This window comes from Mesoplodon densirostris, chromosome 12 (genome assembly GCF_025265405.1).
Source record: "Mesoplodon densirostris isolate mMesDen1 chromosome 12, mMesDen1 primary haplotype, whole genome shotgun sequence".
In the NCBI taxonomy this organism is placed as follows: domain Eukaryota; kingdom Metazoa; phylum Chordata; class Mammalia; order Artiodactyla; family Ziphiidae; genus Mesoplodon; species Mesoplodon densirostris.
This window is the reverse complement of record NC_082672.1, coordinates 79,255,930-79,269,295: the sequence shown is the minus strand read 5'-3', so window position 1 is coordinate 79,269,295 and position 13,366 is coordinate 79,255,930. Positions and strand designations below refer to the sequence as shown.

The following is a 13,366-nucleotide window of genomic DNA, read 5'->3' as shown; positions in this document are numbered from 1 at the left end:
ACGTGAAACTGCACGGCAGCCATACCCTTCCTGTCTCTTGTTTTTAGATGAGGATGGTACTTAAGGTGAGGACTTGGGCCATTTCAGGGCGTTACTCAGTTTTCCTGGATGTCTCCCTTGCATATAGGAAGCACACATGTTATTAAACTTCTGATTGTTTTTCTCCAAAAAAAAACAAAGTCATGGATGAATTTTGCCCCTTCTGGGGGAGTCTGGCTTCTTCACCTCTCCCTCTGAGGCAGGTGGGAAAGAACGCTTGGCCGGATGGACGCTGTGATGCTGTTTGAGCGAGACCCCACTTGAGGGCAGACTTGCTCCGGAGAGAGGCCCCTGTCCTCCCCAGCCTCCCGACAATGTGCACGTCTGTCTCAATCCTTAGCACGAAAGCAACTGTGGCCATTGTACATTTCACTCACTAGGCGCCATATAAATAGAATCTCCTTGCATCTCGGGCATCATGGATGGTAACGAACACACAGCACACCACAATTTTTCTACCAACTCACACTGCTGGAAGGGATGTCTTTTTACAGCCCCTGTCTTTTCTGTGAATGAGGCTCGTTGAGGTTAAATGACTTTCCCAGGGTCCCCCAGGCAGGAAGTGGAGAGTAGGGGTGCACAGTCACTTGAACTGGGTCCACAGCAGGGAGGCCCCCAGCCTGTAGATCCGAGCAGTGTGCCTCAGGGCTGAGCTCATGCGGGAATCAGGGCTCCCCTAAGCCACCCTGGCTGTCATTCACATTTATACATAAAACTCAGATGACTTTTATCCTTGAGAATATCTAAATGTAGTCTGACCTCTGAGTCCTAAAAGCTTTTTTTTGATTTCAACTATAGGACATTCTGAAAAAGGCAGAAGTATAGAGATAGTAAAAAGACCAACAGTTTCTAGCGGCTTGAGGGACAGGGAGGTGAGTGATGAACAAGTGTAGCACAGGACGTTTTCACGGCAGTGAAACTGTTCTGTCTGGTACTGTAACGGTGGATACATGAGGTTATGCACTTAGCAAAACTAATGGGCCATACGACCGAAAAAGTAACCCCCAAGGTCAACTGTAGAGTTTAGTTAATAATAATGTATCAGTATCAGCTCCTCAACTGTAAAAAATTCTACTCTAAGAAAGAAATTATATTACCTGGATAGTTAATGTGACAAATAATATTTCTTAACATATACTTCATAATAATAATTTTGTTATACACGCCACTGAAAAATCATTATATCAGAGTTAGAAGGATCTTTATACATATGTTTTTGGTTTTTAAGCCGAGATAAAATTCACATACCATAAAGTTTATACTTTTAAAGAGTACAATTCCACACGAATGTAAGATATTAATGATAAGGGAAACTGCGTGTGTGTGGCAGGACCATGTCGGAACTCTTTGTATTTTCTGTGAAATTTTCCTGCAAACATAAAAAATCATCCAAAAAAAAGAGTCTATTTAAAAAAACAACAAAAAACCAAACAAAAAAAGTAAAATCCTTTTTTTTTCTTTTCCATTATGGTTTATTACAGGATATGGAATATAATTCCCTGTGCTATACAATAGGACCTTGTTGTTTATACAAGTCTGAAGTAGATGCATGAATTTATGTTTTAAACCTGAAACAACTCACAGGTGGTCCAGGTGGTCCAGGTCGCCCAGGGGGTCCCTCGCTGCCCTGCAAGGGGGTACACAGACCAACATCAACGGCTTAGACATTTCTACTCCAGGTTTATGAACCCGACTGCGCTTGCTCAGAGAGCCACATTCTGAAGTCAATATGACTTGTCATTTTGTTCACCCTTGCAAAGTCTTATTCAGTGGGGCTTTTCCCTTCACCTGGAGAATTAACATTACTAGACCACGGGAAAGGTAAATGCCTTTTCCCACAGACATTCGGATCCTCACAGTGTGAGCACCAGGGATGAAGCTTATTTTTAGATGGAGCCGGACAAGCAGGTGACCAGGTCCTGGACTTCGAGTGCAGCTGGGGGAACTCTCCCCACATGGGGGTGCAGAGTACACTTCCTGAAGGCTGGGGCAGCTCAGGGACATGGCTCTTTGGGTCAGACCCTCGCTCCTAGCCTCACCTCCACCACCTTCATCTTTTGGGAACCAGAGAGGGCATCCACATGCTTTGACTAAAGTGGAAAATCACAACCTGTGTGTGTCTGCAGGAGGAAAACCTTCTTTCACATCCTAAGTGAATATCAGGCATGTCTCACTGAGCAGAAGTGACCGTGGTACAACGCTGTATAAGGGAAATGTTCTTTACAATGTAAACAGCCTCAGACATTCTGCTTCCAGGAAAAGCAGACTGAAAATGAAATGTGTGAGAAATGCATTCAAGTTGAAACTTGAGAAATGGGATTTCATCTATATTTTGATAAAACATAGGATGCTTATTGGTCCAAGATAAACAGAGGTATGATACTCCTTTTAACCAGTTTTTCCTGTAACTGCTTTTTTTTTAGAATAATAGCCTCATAAAATCTTTTGAGTCCCTCAATATCAGGGGCGATGGCAAGAAATGGTTAATTAAAAAAGAATCCAGAGAGAGTAAAATTCCTACTTTAAAATGCCCAAGAATTCTGAGGGATTTTAGTCTATTTTCATAAATTTGATGAAAGATTTCATTCCAATCTCCCCATTTTTTCAGTAACCAAAGAATCCTAGAAACCTTTTGATTGTATCTTTATCAAGAAAAACCAACTGTAAAGTTTTTCCTGCAATGCATCTGCCTGAGAAGGAGTGACCATGAGTATACTGTATCTTCTCCCAAACTGCTCTGATGGCGGCTCTCTCTCTAAGACACATGGGGCTCTGCTAGCAGTATCTTTCAGAGAATCATGTCACGGTTCTCATGAACTGTGAGAGGACAACAAACAAGGAAAATATGCGCCTATTGAAAGGACTTTTTTTTTCCGGCACAATTAATAGTCATATGTTCATTCTGTGCCCCAAAACTCATCTCAGTGTGGAATTCCCATTAACTTCAGAAGGCAAATCTCTGACTGAATAATTTCCATCGAGAACAGATCAAAAAGGCTGGTGGAGGTGGGCAGGCTCCCTGGGATGCTATCAGAGAAACTGTGCTGAGGCTTTCCAGAAGAAGCACGTTGTTGCCTTTCAGTCTGGGGGGGTTCCTTTGCTCCTTGATGCCATTATGCCCTACTGTGGTCATTTTGGGGTAGAAGCCACTTGAGTGGCTCATATGGGCTCCGGATTCTTAAATTTCTCTCATCCAAAGAGTTAGTCTGTGTGACTCATGTGCTGGCTCTATCACACTGTGGGTGACACTTTAGATCCTAAATTGGGCAACTGTGTGATCTTCCTGCTGACCACAGCAACCCATCTGTCCTGTCAACCGGACTCCCCAGGAAGCAAGTTGTGTGGGTTCTTTTGCGGATCTCCCCTACGACCCTCTGAGGACAGAACTTGCAGATTTTCTCAGCAAGCACATCATTGACTGGAATCCTGGTTCTGAGAGCTAGCCTCCTGTCGGGAGCCTTGGCCCTTGCGGCTGGACTTCCAGATACAAACTACCTTCCTGCGCCTCATCAGGAGGCGACCCTCACCCCATCCTTCCCCACGGTGGATGCCCAGGACGCTGAGTCCAGCTTGGACGTTTGTTGTGTGGCACCTATGTGCTATTCATCCTCTTTCCTGGGAACATATCTCTTGTCTTCAGACCAATTTTGGGACCTATGTCTTTCCAAGCCCACTGCCCTGACATCACTCCTATAGTACCTTGAGGCTTTGCTTGATTTTATGGATTTCTCTGTAAGTAGGCTCACCTTGCCTCTACCCCAAGCCCCAATTTGGACAGTAAGTGAGGCTTTCCCTCTGTACCTTGTCACCCTTTGTTCCCGAGGGGCCAGGATGTCCCGTTCTTCCCAACAAGCCCTGTAAAACACAAAACGAAGTTTGTTACAGAAACAACAACTAAATGGCCAAGGGTATTGGAAGTTGGTTGCTCAAACTGATACATTTTGAAGGTCATTTGATCCTAATTAGTCCTATAAGCTTATATTTCTTCAGGCTGATACAGCAGCTGTATCCTGCTGATAAGCCCCTGGAAGGATAAAATTTGTATTTGTGGTTGCTTTTTCACCTTTGCCAACCACATTTAATGACCTTAATTGGAATTTTTTTAATACATTTAAGAATTTAGCCTTGCTGTTTAAATGGCAATTTACATAGCATTATGCCTTCCTAAATGAGCTATAATTTTGGTGGTGATCAACATTTTAAGTACTTCACAGAGCAGAATTAACAAGGTGAGTTATGCGATCTGCATTTTACCAACGGAAAATAAAATTTAGTTTAAATTCTTCTTTGAGAATAGAGTTAGCTATCATTTCCATGGCTCCTTTCACAACTCTTTCTCTTAACTTTTAATTTTAGTGTACAATTTAGAGCCAGGTTTGTTCTATATAACTGTGGTGAAAGCATAAAAGGTAAAATTTTCATTATGGCAAACCCATGATTCAAAACTTGAAAGAACATGATTACATGCTTACATACCATTTGCCTAGGCACTCTAAGAAGGAAAGAGTTGGAAAAATTAAGGCTTGAGTAGGGTTGCTAGAGTTAGCAAATAAAAATACAATATTTGGGACAAACATGCTATGAAAGTATTTATTTACATGAAATTCAAATTGTGCCTCATGTCCTGTATTTTAACTGGCAACCTTAGATTTGAGCTCTGCTTTAATGATAGACTGGGTTTAGCAGGTGGGAAAGGAAAAAAGATTGTTTTAAGCAAACAGGGTAACTGAAGACAAAAAGGCCCTGATGCTGTGTTTGAGAGAGACAGCGGAAAAAAGTGCCAACTAAAGTAAGAGTGTATTTTAAGTCAGAAACAGGAATAAAAGTAAATTGAATCTGATAATCCTTGACCTGTTTTTTTTTTCTGTCTAAAGAATAAATTCTTAGTTTATGGCACTTAAAAATGTAAGGGTGTAACCATCTGAATATCTGTCCCTAAGGTTGATGCCAGAAAAATTATAGCTAAAAAAGATAACGCTCCTCTACATCCAACGTCTATTCAAATAGACTTGCATCATCACAGTCTGCTTTCTGGTCTGGTAGAATTTTCATGACAAGTCTCCACAATCCCGAGCAGCCTTAAGGAATACTAACAAAAATCTGAGATGTTGGATGCTACTTTCCCCAGCAATAGCTGCATAATCCACACAGAGGAACAGAGAACAAAAAGCAATAAAGAATGTTAGTTCACTTTGCATCATACCAGCAGATATGGACTGTGAGTGAAACCATTTTAGCAAATACTTACAGGGGGTCCAGTTGGGCCAGGAGCACCTGGAAGGCCCGGAACGCCTTGAAGACCCTAAAAGAGATAGTTCCTACCATAAAATCTGTTACATCATTGGAAACAAAACATTTTAGTTCATCAAATTTTTTTTTTTTTTTTTTTTTTTTTTTTTTGCGGTACGCAGGCCTCTCACTGTTGTGGCCTCTCCCGTTGCAGAGCACAGGCTCCGGACGCGCAGGTTCAGCGGCCATGGCTCATGGGCCCAGCTGCTCCGCAGCATGTGGGATCTTCCCAGACCGGGGCACGAACCCGTGTCCCCTGCATCGGCAGGCGGACTCTCAACCACTGCGCCACGAGGGAAGCCCTAGTTCATCAAATATTTTGACGATTGAAAACTACCCATCTTTGTTGGCTAATCAAGAAACACATTTGTCATCTGCAAGCACCTGTTTTCTAAGAGTAAGGATGGCGAGCTAAAATGCCACGACATGGAATTTGTTACAAACATCATTTAATGTGTTGGTGATTCATAGAACATTTCTGATCTCCCAGAGCCCCTCCATTGACAATAGCATCTTTGAGAAGCCGGCACTGCTGAAGCATGAAAATACAAATTTCAGATGAGCAGAATGCCATCAAAGAAATACATGGTTGCACTAATGCTTTTTTCAGCTGGTGGAACAACAGACTTTGTTTTATGATACAGTATTTAGTTTAGCCGGCCAGTTCATTATAAGAAATACAGCTCACCGGCAAATTTAAATTTAGAACCCTTTAATGGCTTAAGGGTAAACGTGAAGGGATAGCTTCTTAGGCCCCGCCTAAGATTTGTAGCATCATGCTAATTATACTGGATACATTTATATATTCAAGGAAGAATTGGTTAAGATTAACTGATAACTCGTGTAATTAATTTGTTCCTTTACCAAGTAAGTCAGCAAAAGAATATTAGTTAAATAAGTTACATAAAATCCATAATATGAAATGCTTTGCAACTGTTAAAATCATGTTTCAAAAGCTATTGAATAACAAAGAAAAGGAAACGGTATAAAACGTTACATAGAGTAAGGTCCAAATTATTAAAAAATTAGAAATGCACTTCATAAAATATGAGACTGATAGAGGCTCATAATGCCTTATCTGGAAACTTTAGTGTCAGGTGTGTTTCAGGGTTCTGAATTTTCAGAGTTGTTTCGAAGGAAACACAGTGCTCATACTAGATATTACATAACACTCCCATGGCACCTGAGGTAGCACCTGCTAATAAACACACAAATATTTCTATAGCAAAACATATGATAGTCTCACCAAGTGGGATAAACAGACTAGCTCCATATGGCTTCAGGTCAGATTTTGCTGCCAAATAAATTCGCTGTAAACTTGGGAAAAATTTCCTGGGTTTTCAGAGGCATTTGAACTTTGGAATTGTGGATGAGGGGTTGTGGACAATAATATGACTTTCACCAACAGTCGGAGAAGTACAAATAGGAATAAGTTTTGTCTTTTTAGTGCTTTTGTGTATTTCTTGAATTTTCTATAAGGAACTCAGATGACTTCTACAATGGGAAAAATATACTTTTAAATACCCATTTATTATTTCAGATAACCATATGACGTGTCAATTTCTATTTTGAACGGTTCCACTTTTTCAGGATTGAATTTTCTTTACTGAGTAATCCTAAAAGGATTCATTCATTGTTATAATAAATTCCTTTACCCTTTACTGTGATGAAATATGCATTTTATACATATTATAAATACCAGGTGAAGTGACCATGGTAAAATTGCTACATAGTTATCTATGGGAGCTCTAGAGGAACAAAGTTCTAGAGGATCAAGGTTCTTTGCCTCAATGGGATTAAGGACCAAGCTCTGCCAGGTCTGTCCATCTAATGCCTAATGGGATCATATATTCCTTCAGGTTTTTCCATGTGATGGGAGGTGAAGAAATGATGGAAAGGCTCTCCTTGAACGTGCTGAAATTCCTCATGTAACAAGAGTCTTGGGTAAAATGTTATGTATACTTGTGTAATGTGGACATATACTTTCTTCAAGATGGTATCATCCTCACTGGCAACGCTCAGTGTGTGTGTGTGTGTGTGTGCGCGCGCATGCACACATGTGCCCATGTGCATTTGTGGGTGATACACATTGGCATGTTGTATTGACTCTTTTCATTCCCCCACCATTAACTTGTATATGGGGTTATAAGTGGAAAGGAAACAAATTTCCTTTGGGAATAGGTCTCTAAATGTCTGGAGATTATAAATGCTATGCCACAAATTGCTTTATCTCAAAACACCCACATTTCCATAAAATTCTCTCTGTATGTACGTGTATAAGATATGTGTGTTCATATGTATTCTTTTTTTTTTTTTTTGCTACTTTTAGTCTCAACACTGAATCAGTCTAGAGATGCTGAGTGAGTCTTTAGGTAGTCCAGTTTATAAGCTTGGAACTCATTAACCTTTGATGACCACATTAAACTTTAAAGTAAACCTCAGTCCATAAATAAACCTCAGCCATCTTTCTCTGAACAAGCTGAAATTCTGTAGTAAGGGTAAAAGTTAATATGGATGTATAAAGGGCAAGCGGGTAATTTTACAAGACAAGAAAGGTCATTAAAGAAGACAAATACCTATTAAAGAGTAGGACAGTCAATTTAGCATATTGTACCAAACTAAAATACAAATTAAAATTTACTGCATAGTCAAGGATCATTAGAGCTAAGTTCTTTCCCTATTCTGATATTTTGATTTTGCAAGCCCTACCTCAGTTGCTACCAAGAATATTTATTTTTCCATTGCTACAACTTATGGCTGACAATATTTTTCATGTCCTATCTATCAATTATTATTCTAAAATATTGTAGAAAGACCTGGATTCCAAGCAAGAGTTCCCTCTGACTATGAGAGGTAAGTCTGTGTTCTATCAGCATCGCTAATTTGCTACCTTGCATTGTGAAACAACATCTGTAAAAACCGTTGAGGGTAATGTCACTTTTGTAAGAGCAATAAACCGAAAAGCAATTCCTCTCTTTAAGTTCCCACATGGGTTAAATCGACCATTGGATAATTATTAAATAATAATTGGGAATTCCTCAAAGAGACAGGGTGTCCTTCTGCATCTTTTCCACTAAGGGTAGAAAAGACATCTTAGATTTTGTATGATTAGATATTATATGCATATTAAAATAGTATAGTTTATTGGCCAGCTGGAAATACATATGTTCTTGGGCAAAGTTTCATTCACTTAAATAAATCAACAAATTAAAATTTCAGGGAGTATCTGAGTCCAAGTAGAAGATAAGATAATATTCAATATTTCCCACCTGCCTGAGAGGGACAAGCTGCATTGCCCCATTACCCCCCAAAGGCCCAACTGAGCTAATATGTTACTTCAGGTTTATTCATACTATTCATGTGATGTGAAGAAACAGTGAAGAATCTCCTCCTGAACTAGCTGGAATTGTCTATCTAAGTGCCTTGTGCAAAGTCTGGGTATGCTGTGTTAAAGAGTCAACAAGCTGTACTTAAGGAAAAGCAGACTAAAATAGTGAAGGAATTAGGGAGGGATTTCAGTTCACCAGCAGTTCTAAGGATTCTGAAGAATCAATAAAAGTTAACTTCTAATAAATTTAATTTAGAGTCACTTATGAAAAAACCTGAATTCCAATTATTTCCTGATCCTTTTGTTATTACATTCTCAATTGCCTTTAAAGCCTACTTCTTGAGTCTAGGCAGTTAAAAGCTGTTAGACTATTAAAATCAGACACTGTGCTTGTACTTTAGTGCAACTTTCTGTGGAGCATGAAGATGCAAAAGCTCAATAACTCTTCCTTATTTAGAAAATAAAATGCCTTTACTGTTCTATTTACAGATGAAAATAAATGTTGTATTTGTTTGCTCTTCAATTTTTAACTTGGAAAAAAAACAAGCCAATCCTCACAGTTTTCTTGAATAGAATCCATGTTAAATTAAAAACAATAACAATGATGATAATTTATAATGTGAAATATATAACTCCAACTCAAAAAAAAGATCTACTTTATATCATTTTGATTTTCTGCACTAACATTAAGGTTACTATATGCCAGATGGCTTACTTACTTTCATTAAGAATTATTAGTATCAAAACTGTTTAACAATAATTCATCATCCTAATTGGTTTTTCTAAGAGTTAATGTGAATTATGCAGGAAAGAATGCTATCCTGAGCATCAGTGTGGCTGAGAGTCAGAAAATTATGCCACCATCTCAAGAGCACATTTGACTTTGAACCTTAGTGGGAGGGTGGGCAGCTGATTTAAACCAGTCCAAGCAGACCCATTTGATAGGTTTTTTTTTTCTTCCTCCCAAGAGCTTGAAAGTTGAGCAGAGATACAAACAAACCAAGGTCATTGAAACTGAGTCACGTTACAGCAGCGGCCCAGGGAAGTTCTGCTGAGTTCTGGAGCTGCCCTATCCCTAGGCTGGTTGCTAACTATCCCTTCAATTCTACGAGCTACTTTGGGATTCTTTTCAGTAAATCTCCTTTTCCTCTTTCTTCTTGCTTTTATCTTGAGAGAGCTGGAAGTGTTACCTGCTATGAGAAAACAGAAACGTAGTAACTGATATGTTAACTTTGTGTTTGAATTCCCTTGTCTCAAAAACTGGATCACTGAGAATAAGCATCAACGTATTATTTAAAATGTGTTAACATTTGGAAAAAACCTTTCTTTGTTTCTATTTGTTTAGCATCAAACATGAGGTATAGGAAAATTGATGTCCTTTTGTTGTGTCACATGGAAAGAATCAACAGTAGGGCTGCATGATCAGAGAAGAGCCTTTTACCTCATTGCCTTTCTCCCCACGTATCCCGGGGTAGCCTCGCTCTCCTTTGCTCCCCTAGAGACACAATACATTTAGTTAGTATACTCAGTCATTTTGTCATCTTTTGGGAAAATGAACATATCTCTTCTCAGGACACTTGGGGCATGTCATTTGGACAGAATCAGGGAAAAAAGTAAATGACATCTGTAAATGGCTTTTACACCACTTTTCCAAAATATTTTTAGAAAAAGGACTGTATTTTAAAATGTATTTCTTTTTTTTACCTGGAATTAAAGGTTGCACAGAGGAGAGACTTCCTTACCTTTGGTCCCTCTCTGCCTGGGACTCCTGGAGGACCTCGTGGCCCTACATCGCCCTAGAGGACAGAGCAGTCACAGCTGAAAGAAGGCACCATGTGTCACCTCAAGGGTCCACCAACACTTAGCCCTCTTCTTACCTTCTGGGCTACAGAATCAAACTGTCCAGGCTCACCAGTGCCTGCTTCTTCTCCTTTGTTGCTTTTCAGCCCAGGGACACTGGCTTGGCAGTTGCCACAGAAGTTCTAATGAAGATAGAGATAAGGTCACTGGAGATTCATTATTCATTGATTGGATTTGAACTTTTGTGAGAGTTGAGTGATAGCCATTGCTATGTCACTCTACTTTCAGAAACTTAATTTATTCAATTTGAAAGACTACTTTTGGGGAGGCAAAAATTATTTAAAAAGATAAACTCATAAGTCAAGAACACAGAGTTTCAATTGCTTAGCCGCATGTTTAAAAAGGGAGGTGGGAATAAAGTTTGGAATAACCAGCAAGATTACAGAGCTCATAAAGCCAATAGCATAAATCATAAGAAAGAAAGAAAGAAAGAAAGAAAGAAAGAAAGAAAGGAAGGAAGGAAGAAAGAAAGAAAGAAAAGAAAGAAAGAAAGAAAGGAAGAACGAATGAAAGCTGTGAAGAAAGGATTTCCCCTTTTGAGAGCCCAATCAGTTGGAGAACCCTCAACACAGCTTACAAACCTTTTATTTGTTAGGGGAAACACTCATGTGGGAAACAATTATTTTGAATTACTGGGACTTGACTTCTAAGTTAAATCCAAGTGCAGATAGGAAATAAAGTGGAGTCACCTTTCCATCGCCTTCTCTGTAATCTTTAGCTGATCTGCAAAGGCTTCAATTTAGGTATCTGAGCCCACAAGATAAACTTCTTATCACATAAAGCCTACAGAGGCTTATTTTAAAATAAACTTATAAAAATATTATCAGGAAAGGCATAAAATAGGGACTACTGAGTGGGGGAGACAGCTTAAATTTAACAATTGACCAAAGGTAGGACAATCTAAGCTTCAATTCTTCCATCCTTTTAACCAAAGGGCAGAATCCTTAAACATGAAGAGGGAACGGAAGCTTGCCATTGAAGCTGGCAAGAAAGCTCATGAAGCTCAATATTTTTGACCCAGTGTATATCAGCACAAGTTTGATTTCCAAACATATGCTCCATGGAAGATGAATTTTGTATGATATTGAAAAGGTTCTGAGGCAATTTGCCTAAAAAATGCTGGGTCAGAACAGTTCTCTTTATGGTTGCCCTTCGAGCTGGAATACATGAGAAGGATTGGAATGTGCAAAGTTTCCCAAACTAATTTTACCACTAGGATGATTCCACTGAGCTAATGTACTGGTACAGGAGTTAAGAAACGCATACATAATTGTAGAACCACCCCTACTAAATCTGAAAAACTGTGAAGGTAGAGACGCTTGAGGACTTCAGAGAACCAAAAAGCTTTCCATATTTCAAAAAGTATAAAGAATGTCTACTGTATCTGTAGACATTATAACATGGCATATCAATATATAGTAACATTTTAGAATGGATTATTCAACTGATTTTTTTTTATTGAAGTATAGTTGACTCACAATGTTGTGTTAATTTCAGGTAAATGGCAAAGTGATTCAGTTATACATACATATATATCTTTTTTTTTCAGATTCTTTTCCCTTATAGGTTATTGCAAAATATTGAGCATAGTTCCCTGTGCTACAGTAGGTCTTTGTTGGTTATCTATTGCATACAGTAGTGTTCATATGTTAATCCCAAACTCCTAATTTATCCCTTCCCCCGTTTCCCCTTTTGTAACCATAAGTTTGTTTTCCATGTCTATGGGTCTATTTCTACTTTGTATATAAGTAACATTTTAGGATGGATTATTCAATTGATTTTTATTGAAGTATAGTTGATTTACAATGTTGTGGTAGTTTCATGATTGTTTTAATAAAACATAAAAAATGGAAATAATTACAAGTCAACTGGATTTTCTAGAGTCATTTCAAACTGACCTCATCTTCTTTAGGGTAGGGTTACTAGAATGGTAAATGAAGGAAAAGTGGATTTCATTAAGGTTCTTGAAAAATACCTTTTAAGATTTTTCTCACAGAGAGGATAAAGACGTATCAGTTATTAGCTAATGTACAAGCTCGTTCAAAGAAGGACTGATACACAGATTAACCTGGAGGAAGGTCTTTGAAGGTATACATCATTTGGGCTGGGAAATACGTCAGTTCTTTTCAACACTTGATCCAAACACAGTTTTTGAAAACAGAAAGCAGGACGATCAAGTCCGCTAAAGGCTTTAAGACAGAGTGGGACAGTTAATGTATTGGGTGACAGGATTAGGATTAAAATTCCCATATGCTTTGGGGAACTACATGCTTCTCTTCTACTGAATACAGCTTGCTGGGACTGTCAGTCAAGGGTCCTGCCCACCTCTTGCCAACTGGCTCCCATGAGACTCAGAACCTCCATGAGGTGATGCTGGGTCTGGACCCCGGCAAGGGCATTTCTTAAGGGGATGCTGCCTTGGTGAAACTGTTGACTACTTCCATGTCTGAGGCCATCGGAGCCCTGGTTCTTTTCCCTGTCAGAGCCTGTTTGCAGTCTTTTTGTCTCTAGTGGGAGCTGCCCCACATCCTTTCAGGATAGTCAAGAAATTTTTTGATCCTTAAAGAACCCTAACTGTTCCGGAATGATGTAACTCCTACAATCCTGCCATCTCCAACATCACTGCCCTTGTAAAGAACATGAGACTGACTGTCTGAGAACCTGCACTCCTGTGTTAATGTTGCACTTACTGGCTGTGTGATTCTGAGCAAGGTACTTAAATGAACTCCTCAGAATTTAGTTCTCTCGTATACAGAATGGGAAACTCCACAGCCTGAACTCATAGGATTCTTGTGCAGATTAAGTGAGATGATATAAGTAAGGCAGTGTGTTGCCTGGCATGTAATCATA

General features: G+C 39.2%; 1 protein-coding gene across 1 annotated transcript in view; it reads right to left on the bottom strand.

The window, feature by feature from the left end:
• Nucleotides 1-13,366, bottom strand: part of COL19A1 (collagen type XIX alpha 1 chain) — a 364,353-nt gene that overhangs the window by 41,237 nt on the left and 309,750 nt on the right. Inside the window, exons 31-36 of the mRNA XM_060114554.1 lie at nucleotides 10,534-10,638; nucleotides 10,399-10,452; nucleotides 10,098-10,151; nucleotides 5,288-5,341; nucleotides 3,841-3,894; nucleotides 1,622-1,666 (exon numbers count right to left, since the gene is read on the bottom strand). Of these exons, the coding sequence (XP_059970537.1) occupies nucleotides 1,622-1,666; nucleotides 3,841-3,894; nucleotides 5,288-5,341; nucleotides 10,098-10,151; nucleotides 10,399-10,452; nucleotides 10,534-10,638 (366 nt within the window). The remainder of the gene's footprint in view (nucleotides 1-1,621; nucleotides 1,667-3,840; nucleotides 3,895-5,287; nucleotides 5,342-10,097; nucleotides 10,152-10,398; nucleotides 10,453-10,533; nucleotides 10,639-13,366) is intronic.